Here is a 25,405-nt window from a genome sequence, read left to right on the forward strand (position 1 = left end):
TTTAACTGCATTTACTGGGAATCGAACCCAGGACCTTCTAGCTGTGAGGCGACAGCGCTACCACTGTGCCACCGTGCCCCGCTTCAAAACATTCTTGTCTCAGAAATTTACCGGGCAGTCTCGGCCAAAGACAAATTTTAATTGCATTAATTTCATGCTTGATTATTAATTTGCGACCCTGTGTGTGTGTGTGTGTGTGTGTGTGTGTGTGTGTGTGTCTGTGTGTGCGTGCGTGCCTGCGACCCTGTGTGTGTGTGTGTGTGTGTGTGTGTCTGTGTGTGCGTGCGTGCGTGTCTGTGTGTGTGTGTGTGTGTGTGTGTGTCTGTGTGTGCGTGCGTGCGTGTCTGTGTGTGTGTGTGTCTGTGTACGTGCGTGCCTGCGTGCGTGCGTGCGACCCTGTGTGTGTCTGTGTGTGTGTGTCTGTGTGTGTGTGTGTGTCTGTGTGTGTGTGTGTGTGTGTGTGTGTGTGTGTGTGTGTGTGTGTGTGTGTGTGCGTGCGTGCGTGTGTGTGTGTGTGTGTGTATCAGGACCGTATCATTGATGCGGGGCCGAAGGGGAACGAGGCGCGCTTCATGAATCACTGCTGCCAGCCAAACTGTGAGACGCAGAAGTGGACGGTGAGCGGAGACACGCGCGTCGGCCTGTTCGCTCTCGTCGACGTCACCGCAGGTAAACTCCACGTGCTTCAAACCATCCTGATCATGTGACCTCACATCCTGTTTCACTCCACAGATCAGTCTGGAGTGGACTTCCAGTGTAGTCCAGTCTAGTTTTAGTTGACTAAATATCATAAAGTTTTTTGTCAACTAAATCTACGGTAAATTTAGTCGACTAAAATCTAACGGGCTTAGTTAAAGTGTAATGCATCATTTAAATGTTTCCCTAGAATTTCCAAACTCATTGTGAAGATCTATTAATCTGTTATTGTGGAACGGTATTAAGGTTTGAACCGCTGAGCTATATAAATATGGAGACAGCGTGGCTATCTCCGCCCAGTAGGGTCGCAATTGCGATCAGATCAGTGAACCAGATTCTGCGCAGTAGTTTCGTTGAGTTAGAACCTCTGTGAGGTCCCCGCCCCTCTGAACTTTCTTATGTAGAGCTGCTGTTTCTAGATTTGCGCACAGTTTTAAGTTTTAAATTGTAATATTTTTTGTCTCGCCAAAAGTAACCAGGAAGATTCCCACTATGAGACAGTTTATCAAAATGACGCCTGTACGAAAATCTGATTTTCGCTGTCGGAGATTGAGCTCGTATCAGCCATGTGTACAGTATGTGTGTATGTATATATATATATATATATATATATATATATATATATATATATATATATATATATATACGTATATATATTGATAGAGAATGAAATTCCACAGCCAAAAGGTAAACAGTGAACCACTTGAAGGAAACCAGTTGAAATGAAATGATGGAGGCAGGAGTCAGAAGAAGTCGTCTGATATGATGTATTTGACATATATCTTGGCCAAGAGCAAGAGATGCACTCTTGGCCAAGAGATGCACTCTTGCATATTCACGAATGGATACACAGGCTTACATACATTGAACAGAAAGTCAAAGATACTTATAGGACACACATCAGATTACATGTCTTGACGCACACTTGAAGGCCACTCTGTAGACTCAACCTATCTGTTATTCTGGCCCTGTAGAGAGCACCGTGGCACGGTGACAGGGCACAGTGTGCGATAGAGAGGAGCTGCAAATGTAAGGTACAGGTTATCTAAATACGTCTGTGTATGTACACAGGTTATCCAAATATGATGTCTATCTGTGTATGTACACAGGTCATCTAAATATGAAGTATGTCTGTGTCATAACTATATGTAACTAAAATGGAAATGTATATGAATATATTAATAACTAGTGATTGTCCAAATAAAGGCTAATGTGATGTAAATTTTCTCTATCATATATATATATATATATATGTGTGTGTGTGTGTGTGTGTGTGTGTGTGTGTATAGATATACTGTATATGCATGTGTGTGTGTGTGTGTGTTTGTGAGTGTGTGTATGTATGTGTGTATATACAGTGTGTGTGTGTGTGTGTGTGTGTGTGTGTGTGTGTGTGTGTGTGTGTGTGTGTGTGTGTGTGTGTGTATATATTTATATTTACATATGTATAAGATGTTATCATCAACTGTCCATTACAGCTTGTGGAATCAGAATTTGACCAACCAATTTAAGCTGAGCATACAAAACATTTAGGCATTCTCAGTCTTTCCATGAAATAGTCATGTGAACCCAAGTATTGCTAGAGATGGTTAATTGACAGATTCTTAAGGAATGTGCAGCTGAGACTTGCATTGAGCAAAACCATTTTAATTTAATTTCATAATATTTTCATTCAATAAGAATTATCCCCATTTGGAGAATAGGATTGAGTGCTGTAATCTGAGGTTTCACTCTCACCCTATCATCTGTTCATGTAGAGTGTAGAGTAGACAGTTCTACGGTTCAATAATAAATCAACAACAATTCTCCTCCCATGTGTACTTCTGGCCAAATCTTATAAAATGGGGGTCCGTGGCCCAAATATCTATCTTTTTGAGAGTCTAACATGAAAATGTTAGAATGTAGAAAATTCATTGCATCTTCAACATCTTATATGCCTCCATTTTGTGTCCCTGATGGGAATCATTCACTTTATACACAATAGCACAACAACCATTGTTTGTGTGTCTGCCTCTGCCCAGGCACAGAACTCACCTTCAACTACAACCTGGAGTGTTTGGGTAATGGGAAGACGGTCTGTAAGTGTGGAGCAGCAAACTGCAGTGGCTTCCTGGGCGTCAGGCCAAAGGTGAGAGGAAGGACAAATCAATACTGTTTTGCTTAAAGTGCAACATTTGAAGTTTAGTTCATCTCGTATAGCAGGCTTGTCCAAAGTCTGGCCCGGGGGCCAATTGCGGCCCTCAGACCGATTTTAAACGGCTCGCGGCTGGTCTCTCAAAATATACTACATGTGGCCCTCCACACTGTATTGGTGAGTTCCCTTTGCGGGTTCTCCACCAGGGGCGCTTGGCGGGTTACGGGGTCCATGGCAAATTGGTGAATTGTTAAACTTCACCAGTCAAGTGAACTCAAATAGAGAATGTAGAAGCATGACTATTTGGATCATAGTTTTCTCTCTCTGCCTACAATACAGATAGTCATGTCATTCTGCACATTCTAACAAACATATTCTCAGATTTGGGTCTGAGAGATTCTCATCAAATGGGGGACTGTAGCCCTAATGTGGACTGAATGAGCGGTCCTTATATGAAAAAGGTTGTGAATACCTATAAGCTATTCTTATATAATAATAATTTTGTTTTTATTGTTTCATTTCAGACATTAGTTTACTGCCATCAACAATTGGGTGTACACAGTACACCCAGGTAAAAAGCAAAACAAAACAGCAGCAAACAAACGTGACAGAATCCAGAACAAATGCTCTTCAAATGAGCATATAATGCAATGCGATCTGAAAAGAAACAGTTTTCTCCCACCCCGTAAACTTAGTCCCACATCAAGTTGATTGTACAAGTTTTGGTGTTAAATTATTAAAAACAAACAAACAAACAGAAAAGGAAAAAAAAAGACAAGACAAATAAACAAACAAATTCAAACGGAAAAAAGGAAAAGAGAAAAAAGAACAAGAAGAAACAAACAAACAAACAAAAACATTTCAACCAACCTACTAAAATATGTGTACAAGGATGTGTAAGTTATTCATTTTTGACCTCACCCAGGTAGTCCAGAAACGGGTCCCAGATGGTCGAGAACTTCCTGATTGAGTTAGTCCTCAGAGACGTGAGTCTCTCCATACGCACTACTGAGACCATGTCTGTCAGCCACAGCTGAAAGGAGGGTGGAGAGGGGGATTTCCAGTCTTTCAAAATAAGTCTTTTGGCGACAATCACCCCCTGTGTCAGGGACTGCTGCACAGCCATGGGGATAAGTAAGGAGGATTCCGACCAGCCGAAAATGGCAAGTTCTGCATCTGGCTTAAGAGTTACTCTGTAGGCCTTAGAACAGAGGTTCTCAAATGTTTTTCAGCCAAGGACCCCTTACAAGATAGAAAATATACCGGGGACCCCCTCATTCTGATTTGTAATTTTGGGCTAAGCTTAATTGTAACGTGCTTGACTTTTAAATTGATAGGTTTGTTAGATTATAAGGTAATCCTTGAACCATTTTAGATTTAAAGCATACAGCATACAATATTTTCGTTGAACTATGAAGCTTTTGCAAAAAAAAATTGTTTTTATTTTTATTTTCCTGAAAACTTTTTGCGGACCCCCTGGCAAAGTTCCACGGAACCCTGGGGGTCCCTGGACCCCCATTTGAGAACCACTGCCTTAGAATACCAGTCGAAAACGTTGGCCCAGAATCCGGATATTAAAGGGCAAAGCCAAAAAGCGTGTGACAGTGTACCCTCTAACACCTGGCACCTATCGCATAGTGGTGAGACAGATGGGTAAATCTTGTGCAATTTCGATTTGGAATAGTGAAGACGGTGAGTAACTTTGAATTGGATCAGCTGGTGTCTGCTGTTAACTGAGCAAGACTGGACCATAGACAAACTCCTATCCCATATAATCTGCAATAGATCAACACCAAGTTCGTCCTGCCATGCCTCTCTAATCCTCTCAGTGGGGGCCCTAATGTAGTTATCGAACAAATGTACTAGTCTAGAAATAAGGTGTCTAGAATGGGGGGGACTCAACAAGACCTCAGAGAGAGTGTGTTCTTCTGGGAGGACTTCAAAATCTCGAAACTTAGAGCGTACATAATCTCTGATTTGTAGGTATCTAAACCATGTTGGGTAACTCAAATTTCCTCCTCAGAAGATCGAAAGAGGCGAAATGGCCATCTATGTATAAGTCACTGATTGAACACAGCCCTTTCTCACTCCAGGCATAATAGGTTCTGTCTGATCGTGCAGGTAAAAAGGTGTGATTAAAACAAATTGGTATATGAGCAGAGACGTCTGGTATACTCAGAGTTCTTCTAATCTGGTTCAAAATTGTGACTGAGTTTTTCACCACAAAGCTTAAATTCTTGAGAGCCCCTGGCGTTTCTAGCTTAGAGAATAACATTGCTGACAGGGAGGAGTCTGTGATAGAACTGGCTTCCATTTTTAGCAAAAGGGGGGTCCCAGGAATCAAGTTGTCCGGAGTCCCCTGTCGCCAAAACATTAAGGGCCCTATCGTCGTACAGCGCTATCGTTTGCGCGCCTCTTATTGCTATCTTCCCAGCGTCTTAAGCTATCGTCTGCCTCCACCGTCCAGTTTTGCGCTGTGATGACACAGGTGTAGGCGTGGCCCAGGCATGTCGGTGGGTCTCTAGCCTATCATGTGTCTCGCGCAAGTGTCATTTAGCGCTGTGGGGAAGATACCGTCGGTATGTGCAAAGAGAGGTTTGGGAGTTGCCCGTTCCAAAATGCGCGTTCCAGCACAATGTGTTAGAAAAAGGGGCCGTGGGTGCTCTCAATTTTAACGCCAGGAAATAGCTGGTCTTAGCACAAACGCAGACGTACGCCTGAGAGCGGACAGTCTCCACATCTCCATGCAGTGCAGGAAATCCTTGCTTGGATCCATTTACGCACGGCATGGATGTCACTCTCCACTCGCGCCTGCACACACTCTTCTCTCCTCGGAATTCCACGTTGATTTTCAACTATAGCCTGCAGACAAAACACACCTTGATTTCAAAATTAGAATTTGTTTGTCATGGTGTTATTAGGCTACATAATTCCCGACCATACAGGTTTGTGGTGCAGTGAGGTAACAGTAGATAGTTTTTGAGAAAGTTGTGACTGTGTTGTACCAAGCTGCCTCTCCCCACCCTGGCCGGCCGGCCCAAAACACCCAGCGCACCGATCCACTTTTTGGCACAACACCTGTAGTGTCCGGCCAGTACAGTAACCTCTTTCCCTGCAATTGCAGGCATGCAAGACCAGCTTCTCCACAGCGTGGATGGCGTGACCGCAGTCAATGGCTTAACCAGAGTGGACAATTCTGACATAGGCTATTGAAATAGGCTAGAAGTAAAATCCCACACATTCCTACCCTATTAAAGAAACAAATATTTTTAGATGTGTTAGGCCTATGTTATAGCCTATATGAACGAAACGTCTAATTACAGTAAGCGCACGCTTTGGGACATCACTGCGTAATTGCGCGGCGGCCCTCTCTCTCTTCCCTCTCTCGTCCCCCCCCCCCTCTCTCTCTCTCTTTTCTCTCTCTCTCTCTGTTTCTCTGCTTGCTCTCAGCAAGAAAGAAGCTGGTGTGTGATGGCAGTGACGCTGTGGCTTTTAAGGGGAGTGATCTCACCTTGTGAATCCTATATGTGCATAAACACGCCTATGGAGGTTTGCGCTGAGATGACGTGAAGCGCAGCGGGCCGACACGCCCACAATTAGGGCTTTGCGCGGCGCTATTCCAGCGCAAAACGGGCGCTAACGCAAAATTACCGCCGTCGGGAAGATAGAGCCCAGAAAAAAGAAACTCATAGTAGCTCACCAACATGCCTCCGTTAGCCTCAAGCTTGTGATAAAGTCATTTTATACACTAAACAAATATAAAAGGAATTTCCGCACACTTGAATCTGTACAGATTTCACATTTATTATGGTGAGCTTTCGGTCGGCAAGACCTTCATACACTAAACAAAAAAGAACAAGCCGAGACATTTGCAAAGTTGTTCAGTCACTGTTTAGGCTCGGTTGACATGTAGCATGTAGCAGGCTAATATTCTCCAGGCTCGTAAATTAACTTGATGGATTGTAGCGTGAACGCTTGAACGAAAACGAGCCTGGACGGGGACAAAAAGAAAAAGTGTCTTTGCCGACTCTTCACCATCGTACAGTTTGGCTGCAAGTCCAACTCGGCCTAGCGGCAGCACACTAAGATGCTAACGTTAGCCGTGGGCTCCCAGGCCAGCCTCACTCACCCTTCCCCACGTTGTCAGTCACAGGACGCCAGTGTTTGGTCGCGTACAGACAATAGCCGAGTTCTACCCCCGTCTCCGGTCACAATGAACAGGTTGGCTGGGAAGTGTAGAGCAGGTTTCAGGCCCAAGTTGTAGAGGTCCCTCATTACGTCTCGGTATTCAACCCGGTGTCCACCCGCTATGCCGACCATGCATTTCAGTTTAACGTTCTCGGAGGCCAGGCCACTGTATTTCGTCTCTAAAGCCTGGATACTCTGGCTAGTTGTTTCTGCGTTTTGCTCGAGGGAGCTAATTCGCTCTTCATGTTCAGAGACAGTAGATTAAAAAGTGTCCAGCCTGTTTTCGAGAGTTGAAAAAGCCGCTTTAAACTCAGCTGAGATAGACGCTCTGTGGTTTTAAAGTAGCAGGCATGTCGGCAATAATGGCGTCAGATTTAGGCATGGCTGGCGAGGCTACTTTCTTATCGTTACTCTTCGTCCATTTACCGGATCTCGTGCACATAGTTTCTACAACACCAGGGCAGGCGAGTCGTTTAGCAGCTGGTGAGAGGTAGGCAAAAATTTGGGCAGAAAAGTCACTTTATAAAGTTGATTGCAGGAGCATGGACACCAGCGTCTACTCCGCGTCCGCCCCCTATAAGCTATTCTTGCGTATTCTCAAAAGCGGTGAAACTGCCACCAGTGCTCATTTTGCACAGTGGTGAATTGATCAAAGAGCTTATCTGCCCAAACGTCAGCGTAGTCATTTTTTTCTTTATTTTTTTCTGATTTACCCTCACTTTCTCCCCAATTGTACTTGGCCAATTTATTGTACTTGGCCATGCTGCCCTATTGGCTGCCCCGGTCGCTGCTCCACCCTCTGCCGATCTGGGGAGAGCCGAGACTAGCACCATGCTTTCTTCGACACATGCGCAGTTGCCAGCCGACCAACCAGACGAGGCGCTAGTGCAGCGACCAGGACACATAGCCCTAATCCGACTTCCCACCCTCAGGCACAGCCAATCATGCCTGTATGGATGCCCAACCAAGCCAGAGGTAACACGGGGATGCAAACCTGCGATCCTTGTGTTGGTAGGCAGGGAATCTACCGCTACACTGCCCGTCAGTGTACTCATTTAAATGAAGATTAGTTTTGATTTGATTTGATAGTCACAATAAAGTCATTGACTTATTTCCATTGTGGTCCTTGGTCTCAGACAGACATAACAATACAACAAAGAACAGAAGAATCAGTACAGAATATTATACACATAGACATTAAAAAAAGCATTGCTAATAAAATACCCTATAGAAAATTACAGATCATACCACATAGCTACTATAGATATTTTAGATCAAATTAATAAAAAACTATCCTGTCGACCAGAACAACCTTCCATCTGAAGACAAAGGCCACAAGCTGAAGAGGAGGGGGGGCAAGAGGAAGGGCAAAGCAGTGGTGACCAAGGAGCGGGAGGACGAGTGTTTCAGCTGTGGAGACGGAGGACAGATGGTGTCCTGTAAGAGACCGGGTTGTCCCAAAGTTTACCACGCAGACTGCCTCAACCTCACCAAGAGGCCCGCAGGTCAGTGGCTCTGCTTTCACACAGGAATCTGCCAAATTCTCTTATTTATTTATTTATTTATTTATTTATTTATTTATTTATTTATTTATTTATTCATTTTTTTTTTTTTAACCTTTTTGGGGGGGAGGGGGGTAATTTAGATGACGGGACCTATCTTCCCCCTGGCCTTAGGCGCTAAACTGGCGTTAAACGCAAAAAAACACGCCTTGCGCCTGACTCGGGAAGATAGCATCATGTTTTTAGGCCCCGAAATGCGCTTTACGCCGAAGAGGTGTGGCGCAGTGCCAGAATAGGCCAGAATGGGCGTTTCGGTCTTAAACGCTATCTTCCCCATTGGCGTTAATTTAGCGCTTAGCGCTTTTCAAAACCAGGCCTTATTGGCCAGGCCTGACTCCCCTACCAAAGCCACACACAGACAGACATGTGAAATCTCCCAGCATGTATTGAGGCTAATACATTTTGACAAGAAATAGCAACCAAATCAGCCTAAGTAGGCTAATTTGCAATTCTACAGTACTGTAGAACATTTCAATATTGGACAAAACACAACCCTATGTGAAACATATATGTAATCCAGGTGGCATATATATCCGTCGCAAATACAACGTGGTATAGACGAGTGACAACCGTAACACGGTTGTACTGTGATGTCCGCTCCAACAAGCCTTAGCTTACTTGACACGTACTTTTTCAATAAAAACACATTTATGCCATGACTTTACATAATGTAGGCTATATTTATTTGCATCATTTAGCCTGTGCTGTGATGTGCAGGAGCAGCAGGTAGCCTACAAGTTATAAAACTACCTGCCCTGAATGAGCCGAGTGGGGGTGCTTGTTCACTATTGTGACAGTTATGTGTTTACAACATAAAGATCATGGAATTGGATGGTATCATGAATGTCACCGATAGTTAATGTTCTATATTGTAGGCTACAGGGAGACCGCATCAGCCCCGCTGAACAGATCTGTATTTGCCTGGCTGTAGGTTGAATTGTTTTATTCAGGCTATGATATGTGATGTGCTGAGATATCCAAATTGGCATGAAGAGATGACAGCATGCAGCCACAACCCGGACTGGATCGAGTGGATCGGAGCTTCGGAGCATAAATGCAGTTCACCAATCACCACAGTTGTGAATAATTCTACGCCAAAGGCGTGGTTAAATGGTTAAGGCCGGGTTTAGTGCTGAGGGGAAAATAGGGACTGCGCTTGACCAAGCCCACTAAATAGCGCTGCGCCTGGCGTTAAACGCTATTTTAAGGCCAGGGGGAAGATAGGGCCCGACATCTTTGTTGCTCAGGGATCACCTGTCAGTAAAACCGTGTGGGCGGAGCTTGGATCTGCTAATGAAGTTTGATCTGCTGGTTGCCGCTGGCAAATCTTCAGTTTTAGTTCTGCTAGACCTACGTGCTACATTCAACACTGTTGACCGTTGTATTTTTTTGGAACATCTCCAACCCTGGGTTGGCATTTCTGTTTTATTGTTATTTACAAGATTTTTTTTTTTTTGTGCAACCATTGGCACGTCACGGTCATCCTCTGTGAAGATGACCTGCGAGGTACCTCAGGGGTCTGTCCTTGGACCATTCCTGTTCTCTGTTTACATGTTACCCCAGAGGGATGTCATCTGCATAGGAATGGGAACCTCCACCTGCCTTTTTACTTGATGTTGCCTTGATGTTCATCTGTGTGTGTGTGTGTGTGTGTGTGTGTGTGTGTGTGTGTGTGTGTGTGTGTGTGTGTGTGTGTGTGTGCATCTCAGGTCGCTGGGAATGCCCGTGGCACCAATGCGACATATGCAGCAAGGAGGCGGCGTCGTTCTGCGAGATGTGCCCCAGCTCGTACTGCTGCCAGCACCGCGATGGCCTCCTCTTCATCTCCAAGCTGGATGGGAAGCTGTCCTGCAGCGAGCATGACCCCTGCGGGCCCGAGCCCCTGGAGCCTGGCGAGATCCGGGAGTACGCTGCGCTCGAAGCCCCCGCAGAAGCCCTGACCAAGGGCCTGGGCATGGCCGTCATTCCCCCCACCGTTGTCTCTAACACCGTCGCGGTACCGGACCCGACCATCGGGAGGGCCATCGAGGTCAGGACCAACGCCTCCGAGTCCTTCCCTCCTTTCTGCGTCCCGGTACCCGTCCCTGTGGCCACGTCGTCCACCGTCAAGCCTCTCCCCGCCTCTGACACTTCTGCCAGCCCGCGAGTTTTGGCCTTTCCCCAGTACTCCTCCTCCGACACTCCCGCTAGCCCGCGAGTGTTGGCCTTTCCCCAATACTCGCCCATCTCCTCGTACGAGGAGGAGAGGGACGTCGCAGAAGAGGAGGTGGTGCTGACTGACGAGGAAGAAGAGGATGTTAGCGGAGAGGGAGAGCTGGAGGAAGACGTTCTGGAATACCTGGAGCTACAAGAGGAGGAGGAGGAAGAAGAGGAGGAAGAGGAGGACGAAGAGGAGTGATGCACAGTGGATTATCATTCTACAGTTATTACAGTGGCACAGGATATGGAGGTCAACCAATTGCAATGCAAAAGCAGCTTGTCTGGGCTGGATATGTAACCTTGGGAGGCAGCTAGATTCGTGTGAGATGATGAGATCAAATCCATCTTGCCGCGCTCCAATCTATTGGTTTGAATCCGACCCACCATTGGTTCACATCAATCAGTGTCCGAGGCAGCTAGGGGCGGGCTTTAAGTCTGACGCCGGCGAGAGCGAGCCCGTGCTAACAGCCTGCCCTTTGAAACGGTTTCCCCAACGACTCGTTCCCAGATGGTTGTGTAAAAACAAACCATCTGGCAGAGTCAGGTTACTCAATACCTTTGTTTAAGGTATCGACTGAAATAACCCAGTACCCAGTAGTATCGAAACTTCTGTAGTCAAATGATACCTACATTTGATTTAAAGGGCCAAAATGGAAACAAGTCTTTGACTTTTTTGTGTTTTATCCTTGATGTTGTTTCTGAGATGCATGTCCTCTCTTCATGCTTTCTTTTTACCAAACATCGAAAGAAATCAAATCAAATCCTTTTGTACACATCTTTGCTCGCAGCCAAGCGTTCTTTGATTGAATGCAACGTGTGATTGGCCCACCAGTTGGCAGTTCAGCGTATCGAATGAAGTACCGTTCTCTATTGGTATCGGTATCACTTTAAGGGTATCGGTACTGGCATCGTAATTTTACGATGCCAGGTAACGATACCCAGCCCCCCGCTGTCGGCCAATGACAGTTTGGAGCCTATGGCGGGAAAGGAAATGGACGATCACCTAACATAAGATCTCGGTCATCCTTTATTTATATCTAATGAGGAGGAGTCTCAGGAGAAAGGCTCGCTAGCGATTGGTTGGCCTTCCTTGCTGCCTGATCTGTGTAATCAAACACAGATTGTAAATAGAGATCTATTTGTGGACCTCGGTGCAAACTGGCTCCATAAACTGGCTTTATAACAGTGACTTTGCACACAGTGACGCTGACTGCACCTTGATGTGGGAGACCTGACAAACGAGATTATCTGGAACTGCTATGTAAAAGTTGAGATTGTGATGAATGGGAATTGTAGTCATATTCACTCCTTTTTTTATTTTACATTTGTATCAATTTCATCTAGCTGCTGGTTTGTTTTTATATGTTTTTTGTTTTATAGTATTCCAGATGTCATTTGTGCCAGCAAGATGGCCTGCTAAAGGTCAATATAGTTCAACCCAGTTATCTACTGTGTTGTGTAAGCACAATAACTGGGTGGCTTGCTGGTCATTGTCCGTTGTAGAGCCACTGCAGACTGTTCCTGCAGTCTCTGGTCTCGAACCCACAAGCTTGTGCCTGACGGTACAAGAAGAGCCTTCGCCACCAAGCGAGCCGCTTCAAAAAGTGAGGTCTTGAATTAGGTCAAAAGGTAACATGTCCACACTCAACTGTCCTAAGGTCACTTCACTTGTCACAGCAGCAAGCCTAGCTGAAGAACTGGCCCCAGCCAATGACTTCTAATCCATAACATTAGAATGGAATGTTCCCATGTTTACATTGCTGCACTTTCTGATGGAGGCCATGGCAACAAAAGTACCAGGAACTATCATTTAATTTGTAGTGAAATTAGTTCCCTTCGATAGTAATGACATTTTACACTTAGTCTGGTAATCCATTCATACGACTGACTAAACTAAGTCCAAATCAAACAACCTTAAACACCTCAGTTGGACCAGAGGAACCCGACCACTGGGTTGAAATCTTCCATCTGTGTTGATGGACCTGGGTTACTATTTTAAAGATCCATTGACTGGTGTGTAATTACAATTTTAATTGACACAGATGAATTGCTAGTGAAATCGAAAGGGCTTCGGAAACATTTTGCAGTCGTTTTGATCATCATCACTGGAGCTGAAGTCTGATGTACCACAGCCACCCGAATCAACTTCCATGAAGCACATAAGTCGTTATTTGTATTGGTTCAAGTCTCCCCTCGAGTCTTGAAAGAGTGTGAACCGTGTCTGGCGTTGATGTGATCCAACATCAAACTATGTTCTAATGTGAGTGCCAGATTGTGCTCAGCAGTGGAGCGTTTTCGCCTCATCAAGCGTTGGCACGGATTGTAACATGGCATTGTGGTTGCTAGGGTTTGACCGATATAGGCTTTTCAAGACTGATGGTGATACTTTTGGATTGAAGCTGCCATTATTTTGTGCCAATATTCTGTAAATTTGACCATTTTTATACCAAAATCAGCCCAAACTAGAACAACCGCACCGCGGATATACTGTATGCCTCCGCCAACAAGTGAGCAGTCGACATCCATGTTTGTCCAGACTTTGACGTTTGAGCCAAATGTGAAGAAAATCCATCAAGGCGTAATTGAGATATTGCGTTAACCAACCTTGAAAATGGAGTTCGTGAGGTCACAGTAACCTTGACCTTTGACCACCAAAATGTAATCAGTTCATCCTTGAGTCCAAGTGGACGTTTGAGCCAAATTCGAAGAAATTCTGTAAAGGCGTTCCTGAGATGTGGCATTAATGAGCTAGAAAATGGCCTTCGTGAGGTCACAGTGTCCTTGAACGTTGACCTTTGACGATCAAAATCGAATCAGTTCGTCCTTGAGTCCAAGTGGGCATTTGAGCCAAATTTGAAGAAATTCCTTGAAGGCGTTCCTGAGATATCACGTTAACGAGCATGAAACGGGCGGTCGTGAGGTCACAGTGACCTTGAACTTTGACCACGAAAATCTAATCAGTTCATCCTTGAGTCCAAGTGGACGTTTGAGGCAGATTTGATTAAATTCCGTCAAGGCATTCCTGAGATATTGCGATAACGAGCATGTAGTCTCAACGCCAGACCCATGAGAGTTCTTACACTGATACACTACGTTACTGCATGCTGCAGAGCTCTCTCTGGGTCTGGGACGCTTCCCCCAGCCGGCTGGTTATGGGAGGGAACCGTTCACTTGGCCAGTGATTGGCCAGTGGTGGATTCAGTCTTCCCCAATCAGTAACGACTTTGCGATCAGACGACACAGGAGGCGCAGCCCATTTTTTAACCACTCTCATCGGTGCTACGACCTTCACTCATTCAATTTCAACCCGCCTTCAAAAACCAGCAGTGGCTGTGAAGTGGTACAGACTAATTTATGTAGTATGCGGAGCGCAGCGATTCAACATAATATTTGAGTCTGGGGAGAGACTAACGAGCATGAAACGAGCAGTCGTAAGATCACAGTGACCTTGACCTTTGACCACCAAATCTAATCAGTTCATCCTTGAGTCAAGTCGATGTTTGAGGCAAATTGGAAGAAATTCCGTTAAGGCGTTTCTGAGATATCACGTTAACGAGCATGAAACGAGCGGTCGTGAGGTCACAGTGACCTTGAGCTTTGACCACCAAAATCTAATCAGTTCATCCTTGAGTCCAAGTCGCCAAGTCGACATTTGAGCCAAATTGGAAGAAATTCCGTCAAGGCGTTCCTCAGATATCGCGTTAACGAGCTTGGAAATGGCATTTGTGAGGTCACAGTGACCTTGAACTTTGACCTTTGACCACCAAAATGTAATCAGTTCATCCTTGAGTCCAAGTGGACTTTTAAAGCAAATTTGATTAAATTCCATCAAGGCGTTCCTCAGCAACCCGAAACCATAAACCATAATGCCTCTGGCTTGGCTATCGCTGGCTAAAGCGTCTGAAACTACATTTAGACCATCATGACTGAGACAGGATAAGTTCACCCAAAAATAAAAAATTCTGTATTATCTACTCATTATCTACATGCCGGTGGAAGGTCGGTGAAGTTTTTTTTAGTCCACAAAACATTTGTGGAGATTTCCAGGTAAACAGAGTTATAGCATATTCTCCTAAACAATTGCAGTGGGTGGTGACCAACTTTCAAATTTAAGTCCGTTGTAGCCCGTTTTCACTTTCACTTTAAGCTCACAGTTAGTGAAGGGGTGTGTTTGTAAATGGCATTCTGAGTGCCTCTGGCACAAACTGGACCATTCATAAATTGGGAGCACTGTTGGAATACAGCGTTGGGTTATGGCAGTGCGCACTCTCAGCACTGAGGAGATGAACTGTTCAAATCTATAGACCCTTTTACTGTTTGTTAAAAGTGATGACGTCTTTTGTGGGCGGAGCCGAACTCGCTGCAAAAAGTTACAACTAGCGGTTCAGCTGTCATAGAAATATGGAAGATGCCGACGCCTCCTCCACGTATTTTAAAGCTTTGCCAGCAACAGACAGGTTACCTAAGGCTTACACAAATAAGCTAACTCTTTCAATGGGGTGAGGTTTCCTGACCAGTACTCACTGTCAGGATGGGTCTAGGATCCAATGCATCACCAAAGTTGCAGTGCCGGACATCGTCATATTCCTAGTGGGAATGTCCAGCGTCTATACGCATACGGCACAACACATCTTTTTCCTGTATTCCGGGGATCTCTCTCGTTTCGGCTTGAGTTCCGCTGAGTTTTGGATACTGCGATGCGTCGTAAAAGGGTCTATATTATCATCATCAGTATATAAATGGGAGCTAGGGCTCTGTTTGTTTCTCTGTCCCATGTCCCACTGTGATGTCATAAATCCCACTATGACATCAGTGCAGGGCCAGCTGGGTGAGCCTAGGAATCGAGCGCGCGAGATGCCTAGTATATAAAAGGGAGGAAGTGGGTTCTGCAATTTTGGTCATATTTTGGTGGTCATGTTTTTGGTTACACTCGGGCAAATGTGATGTCACTATGACATTGTGATGTCATAGACATTGTGACATCATCAGTGATGTCACAATTGCTCGAGTGTGTAACAATGTCTATGACATCACAATTGCTTGAGTGCCACGCAGCAGCTGGGCTGCGGGCGAGGCCGCCCAGCGGCTGAGTTGCATTATGCGAGCTGCAGGGCCACTTCGGTGAGTTGCAGGGCGGGCGAGGCCGTGCAGTGGGTAAGCCTAGGGATCGAGTGGTTTAAAAACAGAGGAAGAGAAGAGAAGGGAGGAGGAGCTGAGAGCAGATAAAAGTGAGCTGTTTGTCTGTGTAGTAGCAGTTAAGCCTGTGTTTCTTAAACTAATGAGCCATTCGTTAATTCATACAGAAAGAGCACACTCTGCCTCTTTGAACAGCCACACTCGCACTCTCATTTTAGTATAGAGCGTCAGATTGGATTTACGAACACACCCAAGATTTCAGCTAAAAACAGGGTGTAAATGACGTCTTTTCAAGTCAACTTGGCATCTCAGGGATTATGGAGACTTGGATTACACCAGGCGAGCAGTATTGAGGCATTTTATGTTTTTTTTTTTTTTTTTTTACATTTGAAAGTTGGTCACCATTCACTTCAATTGTTTAGGACTTTGGTTCCCAAACGGTGGTCCGCAGGGCTCCGCCTGGTGGTCCGCCCAGAGCATTGCTTTTTGTGTGTGCTTCTGTGAGGCTAAAATGTTTAATTGTAAAAAAAAAAATCATTTTTAACAACAGTAACATTTGTGACTTCAAAAGTAGAAAAAAAATGCAGTGGTTTATAGGAAGGAGTCACACCATTCTCTGAGACAACCATAGCAGTCACCTTGCTATTTCACATTCGTCCCGCGCGTGTCCTTCAGCCAGTCCCGGAAAAGCTCCTCGTCTTTCTTGAGGACCAGAAACTGCCCATGGACAACATAGGCCTTGTCTAAGCCTTTTTCCTCCAGTCTTTTGCCAAGAGCCTCTTCAATGCCTGCGAGAGCCATCACAGACTTCTCCCCCACGGGCTCTGGCACAAACTCTTGTGTTTCTGGGATGTCGACGAAATGGCTGCTGTGTAAAGGTCCCGACTAACGTTAGATATTTGCAAGAGAGCATTGCAATTTCACTTATTTATTTATTTTTACATTAACCCTGAGGATTAGGCTTGGGCTAATTTTCTGAAATATTGCGATATTTGGGGCAATATCACAATTTTGAAAATTAGCTTTCAAAGTCTGTAGCGGGCTCAGTGTGTGTGTGTGTGTGTGTGTGTGTGTTTTGAACCAGTAGCCTTATGTTGTTATTTAGCTGATGCTTCTGATGCTATTGCATGGTTAAATCAGCACATTTTATTTCATGGGGAAGGTGGTGTGTGTGTTTGCAGTGGAAGTGGTCCCTTGGAAATGTGGTTTGGTCCATAGTGGTACTTTGGCTGAAAAGTTAGGAGAATGCTGCAACTCTGTGTTCCTGGAAAACTACACAAATGTTTTTTGGAGTTCACACGACCTTCCACCAGCAGGGGGGTGAGGATTTAATGACTGAATTGTCATTTGTGGGTGAACCTTTCCTTTAAAACTCTCCATTACAACCTAGGTTAATTCAATTGTTGTTTTGGTTAGCTCCTCCATACAGAGTGCAGGTTTAGCTCCTTCACAGTGCAGGTTTAGCTCCTTCACACACACAGTGCAGGTTTCAATGCAGCTTTTACAGACGGACACCCTATCCTCGTCTCCATCACTGGCAAAAACGCCTGGCAGATATCTGACCATCAAACCTACAGTATACTGTATATCGGTCCAACCCTTGTGGTTGCTGGGGTTCTAAATGCAGAAATAGCACTAAGGTTGCTCCTACGTGTATGGTCTGTTCTGTATTAAATATTTATATACATGTAGGCTTTTGTAACACACAACTGAGGACACGGGGTTGGTGTGATCTGTCTCGTCTCTGGTATCCGCTCAAACCTTCACAGAGGGAAAAAGACTCGCTCGTTTGACGTGAGGCACTTGAAAAGACGGACTCCTTCCACCATGCTTGCACAGTACGTGTCTGCCATGTGTTTTGGTCCCCCTTGAAGCTTAAAGGAACAGCTTACCCTAAAATCCAAAATACATATATTCTCTCACCCGTAGTGCTATTTATCCATTTATATTGTTTTGTGTTAGTTGCCTGAGTTTTGGAGATATCGGCCGCAGAGTTTCTGCCTTCTCTCCAATACAATGGAACTGGATGGCACTCGGCTTGTGGTGCTCAAAGTGCCAAAGAAATAATTGTGTGTATATATATATATATATATATCCTAACGATGTAGATGGATAAATAGCACTACAGGTGAGAGGAAAAATATGTATTTTGGATTTTAGGGTGTGCTGTCCCTTTAATGTGCGTGTTCTCTTTGACCATATTTGTTGGTAGATTTTTCTTTTCCCTCCTACTTGCGCCTTTTTCAAAAATGCCCATCATGCAATGTCACGTCTCATTCCAGTGTAATTATTACCTATTAGATCTCAAGTGATGGGCTGTTAAGAGAAGTGCTATATAAATCTATGATGACAATAAGAGGTTGTTATGAAATTAATGTTGTGACTGGCTTTATTTTATTCACCATCATCACACACACTGCACGTCTGTTCATTTATATTAGGAAGGATGGGTAACTCTTTATTTTACAGGTAGCCTAGTTACATTTGTAATTACACATGAACACCAAATGTAATTACACAGTAATTACCAATAGTTATAAATGACGTTCATATATACATTGTAACGGACTGGAAGGATGCTGAGGACATTGTTCCATTCTTCCCGTTAAATCGGCAGTTTCATTTCAAAATGAAAACCCACCCTTTGGATAAACACTTCAACCAATTCTGGTACATTTTAAGGGTTAAGTAGGTAACTTTTGGTCATTGTAAAGTCTGGCTCTGCTCCACAGACGGTGAACGGTGCGCTGACTTTGTTGACCCATAAGATTCTAGTGAGTTCTTGCACTCAAATGAGATTGAAAGACCAGTGCATAGCGGTTAGCAATGCAATGCTAGCATATAAACCTCATTTTATGTGACAACTGGCTGCACAAAGTCAGCGCCCCATTCATTGTCAATTGAGCAGTGCCAATCACAATGCACAAATGTTCACAGTCACACTTTTTTTTTTATTACTATTGCTCTTACTATTAATTACTATTGCGCTTGCTTATTGTGCAAATTTAACTTTTATTCAGTTACAGGCCACTGTACATCAAGGGGGACGGACATGTGTAGGGGCAGATCAGTTGTATCAATCAACGTTACTGAAATTCTTTGCCAACCAGTAGAGGTCGTTAAAGGTCCTCGATCGCTTAATGCCCCTTTAAATAACACAAATCAAAAATGGAGTTGCAGTGAATTCTGTCTGAGTGATGAAAGTTTGCTTCAAACTCTGTTCCTGCAGAGATGCAACTTCACAGAAATGGAATCTTTATTTGTTTCTTTTTTAAATAATTTACAACATGCTACAAAACATGGACGTGTTACACCATGAGAGCCTGGTATCAGCCAACACTGTGACTCTGTAGGGATTGAATTTAAGAACCTTCATTTAAGATTTTCCTTAAGAGTCAGATTTAAGGTGTCCATAAAATAAAATCTGTTGCACAAAACACCTTTAAATCTTCTAATTGAGGTTAAACATTTTAAAGAAAACGTAAGCACAATATTTAAGGGTGTTTTATGCAACCGATTTTATTTTATGGACACCTTAACACAGACTCTAAGGAAAATCTTAACTTAAGGTGCTTTGTGCACCCGGCCCCTGGGCCACAAGCAGAGCAGTAAACAGTCTCTCTCCACCCTTGCCCTCTCTGACTGCACATGTTTACATGAAATAAGCTGTTTATGAACAGCAAATGATGGATGTGTGATTCACATTCAGGTCAGTATTGGCTGCAAAGACTATTGTGTGGTATGTGAAAAGTTCAGCCAAAGAATGATTTCCCCTTTTCATTTGGATAGAAGAGGCCAAGAGGCTGAAAACTAAAAAAATTAAGAGAGAAATTAGACATAAATTAATAGATTTGTATCATAGAATTATATGTGCTTTTTGAATTGCATATATCATCTCAGGACCCCTAAAAATGATCTTGTGATTGGGGTTGAAACCACTGCTCCAGACGTCATTTATCCTGAGACATTAAAACAGCTTCACTCAAATCTGACAGCAAGCTGTGTGGATTTAGCAACATTTAGTGAAACTAATGGTTCAAGTCTTTGTTGTTCAGTAGATGTTGATGCCGTGCAGTTCAATTTCTCCAGTATGAATGTGAAGCAGGGTATCGCTCAGTACACTTCCTGGCTAAGAAAAAGTGACGGTATATCACTCAGTATTTAAATGTTAGGAATCAATACCTGCAATGAAAACGTAGCATCAATACATCCCCATCACTTGGCCCAGCTCAGAAACCCTCTAAGACTAAACAAGACTAGGTTCTGGCCCAGCTCAGAAACCCTCTAAGACTAAAGAAGACTAGGTTCTGGCCCAGCTCAGAAACCCTCTAGACCAGGGATCGGCAACTTTGATGATAGAGGGCCACACACAAAAATCCTCGCTACCAGAGGGGGGCCAGATTGTGACCGTGCACTTCCACTGGGTAGCCTACTGCAGGCCCGGCTCCAGACCCAAATTACAGAGGGGGCCTGCCCCTAGCTTGGGGGGGCCAAGCTACCCAAGGGGGGTCCGGGGGGATTCTCCCCCGGAAGAAGATTTTGTACATTTTAAAGTAGAATTCGTCAACCTGGTGCATTTGAGAGCAAAATGAAGAGGCTAAATCTATGAAGAACTACACACATCCCTAATGTGTTGTGACTTTACAAATAATTAGGCCTAAAGAATTAATATTAAATTGATTTACACATTGTGCACAAATTGCATTCATTGTGACAAATTTACAATAGTTAATATCCAGCCAGAATCATTGCAAATGGATGTTCAAAGTAACAGTTAGCAATAGCATTCAGTTAATCAATGCCTAATGACAGCCAGATTCCGTTTTAAACTTTAAAACAGAAAAAACGGAAAAACATTTTTAGCCCAAATTTTTTTTTTGGGTGTCCCACCAATTTTTTGGTGTCCCCCATTTTTTTGAATGGGGGGGCCAGTTTGGGGAATGCCCCCCCCCCCCCCCAACGCTGGGCCTGGCCTACTGTCACTCCCAATTATAGCTAATTTGATGAAAAGGACTGGTAATCAAAGTTATTATAGCAACATTTATATTTTTCATATTCAAATTTAGTAGCCTAGTTCTTTCATTCAGATGACACCAGAAACTTTGCTCTAGCTTTAAAACAGCCCGCTACAGCAATTTGATGGGGTACATCACCCATGATATTAGTAATGTTGCATGTGCAATGTCAATGTGCATCCTAGATAGTTTGTTACAATAGCGTTAGCTCAAATGCTAACGTTAAACAGTAGGCCCTATGTGGATGGATAATGCTAACGCCATTAGCGCAATGTTCTGGGATGTAGGCCTACAGTAAAATAAAAACACAGATTTGGGTGGTCTAACCTAACCAAAAAGAAAAACTGAGTGAGGTTGGGTGCCGCATGCGGCCCGCTGCCCTCCCCGTGACTAGGTTCTGGCTGACTAACTAACGTGGACAGAATCAATGAGGTGAGGAAACCATCATTTCATGATTCCACCGACCAGATTAAAGGATTCCTATAACTGAAATGGAAACAAAACCACCTACCAATGTTTTTTCACTGATATGCAAATGTTAGGACATTTTTATGCAGCATGTATGGCAGTGGTAGTGGCAATTAGACTGCAAAAAAATTACAAGATTAGCAAAGATCAGCAAGAGATTTTATATCTCACAATTCTGACTATCTCAGATCCCATCTCAGAGTTTTTGCATGAGAAAAAAGAAGTCTGAATTCCAAGATATAAACTCAGAATCATGGGTAATAAAAGTCAAAAATCTGAAATATGTCAGAATTTAGTATTTTCTTTTCTTTTGGTTTGAGTGGCAGAATTGGGCTTCCATAATAATGCAATATTGATCAAACAAAGATGAACTCGGAAGGAAAACGGCCCAAATATGAATAAACATATGAAGGCGTGTCCTCAATGGGCTTCCGTACTTGCTCGCAGACCTTATCTTCTTTAAGGAGAGGGAAAAAAGTCAGAGGAGATGATGTCACTGGTTTCCACTGCATCATGATTCAACACTTCCATAAATCGCAATTTATTATTCAGTTGTTCCAACAATAAGCATCAAAAGCTACGATCATACCGCCAAGGCTACAACAGGTATATGAGAGTCAAGACCTGTCAGAACTGTGAGACATTCTTCCAAAGAGCTTTTTAATTTTACCCACCTTTTGTTTTTGTATTTTACACCACTGTCTTTCAAGAACAGCCTTGAATAAAAATATATTGTGCATCAAACTATTGAGACACATGGCACATTGACACAGACACATGGAAGCAGCATCATAGGGAATTACTGTCATGTTTTATCAGTGTTTGCCCAGGCAGCACAACGGAAAAAGGCAATAAATGAGTAACTGGAGTCTGAGATTGTACACACTAAGTTGAACATGATGGGTGTAAATAGAGTTATGAGAAAATCAAAAGACCAAAAGACCATAACAGAATTGTTAAGCTGTGCCACATTGCAAAATTCACACACGAGGCTTTCCTGCGTTGGCGAAATCTCCGCTGTTGCGTTTCACATGGTTTCACACCATAAAGAGGAACTTGAAGATTTTGGAAATTTTTCTACAATCTCCTGGGAGGCCACAATCTGACGACATCCTTCACTGCTTGAAACGGCGGAAAGAAAATTTGAATTCACATGCCTACGTTATGCATCTAGATCCAGATTCACTAAAATAGAAAATGTAGAAGTTAATTAAGATACATTCGATTTTCTTTCAGTCATCTCAGGCCATGATGTGATTTGGTAACTTGTTAAATTGTAGTTACTGTCTCCGCTTTTAGAGTAACAACTGCAGTGTAGGCTGAAATCCACCTTTACATAGCATGATAACTTATGGTCCAAAACATAATGTATAAGTTACATTACGATACATGTGTAGTGTGGCGATGAAAGCGCCAAAAGAGTTCCAGCACTGGAAAGTGAAGAGAGTTGATTTGAGACAGTCCTGCTATTTTCAGTGTGGTTGGACAGGGCTTACATGATCATTGGTATCATTTCACTAATCTGCCGCTCATCAGGGTGAGAGTGGCCCGCAAACACCAACGGCTGTTTCCTCTGCAAGTGGGAGTTAGGGTGCAATCTGCTCTTTTGAAAAACATTTCAGTTACCATTTATTGAATCTTTCTCACCAGCAGAGAAGATTTAAAAATAGCTTCCCACAAACTAACATTAGCGTTTTAGTTGCCTGTTTACACTCTATTTAGATAGTCCAATGTTGGTACTCTTGAAAACTAATCAAGTTCAAGTTCATCATTTGCAAGCTTCTTCAGAGAATGTAAACGCTACTACTTCTTCCGTTTCTATCTCTGTGTTAAGAAAGCTGCTGTCCTCTAGTGTTTCCGTGCAGAACTGCACCTGTGGCGTACAGCAGCAGAGGTGTAACTTGGCCTAGGGTTTTAGACTAACAGCCCGAACACACCACACGCCGAAGCTACGCTGAAGCAACGCAGCGCGGCGACAGTTTAATTTCAGTGTTCTTGTCAACAGGTGAGACCGATCACACCAGCTGCATGCCACACCATGCTGAAGCTACGCTGCACGCGTGCTGCAGCGTAGCTTCAGCTTCTGTTCTATTTTTCAAGCGTGCAGCGCGCTGCACGGGAGCAGCCAGGCATGAAGTAAATGCAGGTTGTGAGCGGGGGGGCAGGGCAGCGCCAGGGAAAACAGAGCGAGGCGCTGAGGAAAAGAGTGCTTCTGGTGTGAATGGCCAAAGCTTCCGTGAAGCGCTGCTTCAGCACTGCTTCAGCGCTGCTTCAGAGATGCCTATGGTGTGAACCAGGGCTAAGTCCTGGTTCACACCATAGGGGGGGAATAAGATCTGTGGTGGCGAGATGCATCTCTCCACCCGGTGCTGAGAACGCCCCTGCTCCTCTTCAGTGACGTCTGCAGGCCTCAGTCAGTTCATTATGGCACAAATAAACATTTAATCCAAAGAGGGGGGGGAACAAAGAGTTATCACTCTGTCTCTCCTCCTGTGGTTTGGATACCAGACCCACAGCGGAGTTGTGAAAATCTCATCCAGCAGATCCAGGGTTCACTCTGGGCAATGGGAAAGTGACCGCCAGCGCATCCCTTCCTGTCCGTCAGGTTCAGTCGTTATGGCAACAGGAGGAGTAGAAACAGGAGTCCTTCTTCTGGCTCAAGTCCACGCTCGTCTCCTCTGCTGAGACACGGGGACAGCATTAGCTTTCAAGGCTTTAGCAGCAAATTGACTTTTGGTGTATCCACTTGCCTTATAGTTCAAATAGTCATTTCCTACATTTTCCAGAATGGCTTTCGACAATCCCAGAGAATGGGCGTGAACTTGTTTCCAATCAAAGGTGAGCATATGGGAATATAAATATAATTAGCTAAACTACCTCATTGCAGCCATTGCCTTAATTTAGTCCACATGAGGGCCACGGACACCCATTTAATGAGAGTTTGTCCAGAATCCCATGACTGTCTGTATTTTAGGTAGGGAGATAAGAGTGATACAGAACGTATGTACAGTACGACAAAAATAGTCATTCTTCCTCCAATTGTATTAAAGGAACACTCCGCCCATTTTCAACCAGCTTTGTATCATTAGAACATCAGTAGTATATCAGAAAACTGTAAACAGTTTTGAAGTCTGTCATTTAATTTGACAGTTATTCAGTGTTAAAGTTTGAAATGAATAACTCATTAACTCAAATCAACTCTCAATAACTGTCAAACTATTCAAAACAGTTTACAGTTTTCTGATATACTACTGATGTTCTAATGATACAAAGCTGGTTGAAAATGGGCGGAGTGTTCCTTTAACTTCTTGTAAATCAAATAATGCTGAAGTTTAACAATTTGCTGGGGACGGCTTGGAACCCTCTCAAGGAACCTAGTGGTCCCCAGACCCTACATGGAGAACCACTGACTAGATCAGGGGTTTTCAAAGTCTGAGAATGTGGGCCTCCCCTCAGACAAAGCTTCGAAAAAAGCACCCCAAGTTTACTTGCTTAGGTTCCGCTCAATTCCTTGTCATTGTCATTTGATCCCATAGAAACTCAACAATTGAGCCAAGATAACCTGCTCTTGCTGTTTGACTTCAAACTACACCAAATACATCAAAGAAAAGGTCTGTCTGAAGGCATTCCTGACGCTGGGAAAGTGGGCAAAACTTTCACAAAACTATAGCTCCGAAATATCTCTTTATTTGATTTAGCCTTTATTTAAGCAGGTTTGTCCCCTTCAGATCAAATATCTCTTTATTTGATTTAGCCTTTATTTAAGCAGGTTTGTCCCCTTCAGATCAAATATCTCTTTTACCAGGGAGACCTGGCCAAGAACAGCAGCAACACAACGTTTCAACGTGAAACACAAACATTTGAATAACATTCAAATGATCAGATAAAACATTTGCAATAGATTTCACCATAGCTTTGAAAGCGTTCAGGGTTACTAAGCTATGAAGTTTCAGATCAGACTGCAGATTGTTCCATGCAGTGGGTGCAGAACACCTAAAAGCTTTCTT

General features: G+C 43.8%; 2 protein-coding genes across 4 annotated transcripts in view; one reads left to right on the plus strand and one right to left on the minus strand.

Annotated features, from left to right (window-relative positions):
• Nucleotides 1-10,978, plus strand: part of nsd1b (nuclear receptor binding SET domain protein 1b) — a gene marked incomplete at both ends in the record, with an annotated part of 86,149 nt that extends 75,171 nt beyond the window's left edge. The window contains 4 exons of the mRNA XM_083647462.1: nt 528-669; nt 2,718-2,824; nt 8,325-8,523; nt 10,290-10,978. Of these exons, the coding sequence (XP_083503588.1) occupies nt 528-669; nt 2,718-2,824; nt 8,325-8,523; nt 10,290-10,978 (1,137 nt within the window). The remainder of the gene's footprint in view (nt 1-527; nt 670-2,717; nt 2,825-8,324; nt 8,524-10,289) is intronic.
• Nucleotides 10,979-21,939: 10,961 nt separating this feature from the next.
• Nucleotides 21,940-25,405, minus strand: part of rab24 (RAB24, member RAS oncogene family) — a 63,597-nt gene continuing 60,131 nt past the window's right edge. For 2 of the 3 annotated variants that reach the window (XM_083639811.1, XM_083639809.1), the window contains exon 9: nt 21,940-24,079. In XM_083639811.1, coding sequence (XP_083495937.1) covers nt 24,006-24,079 — 74 coding nt within the window. In that variant the 3' untranslated portion in view covers nt 21,940-24,005. The remainder of the gene's footprint in view (nt 24,080-25,405) is intronic. The other variant, XM_083639810.1, reaches the window with a different exon arrangement.

The sequence above is a fragment of the Poromitra crassiceps genome (assembly GCF_964638095.1).
Source record: "Poromitra crassiceps genome assembly, chromosome: 1".
NCBI lineage: Eukaryota > Metazoa > Chordata > Actinopteri > Beryciformes > Melamphaidae > Poromitra > Poromitra crassiceps.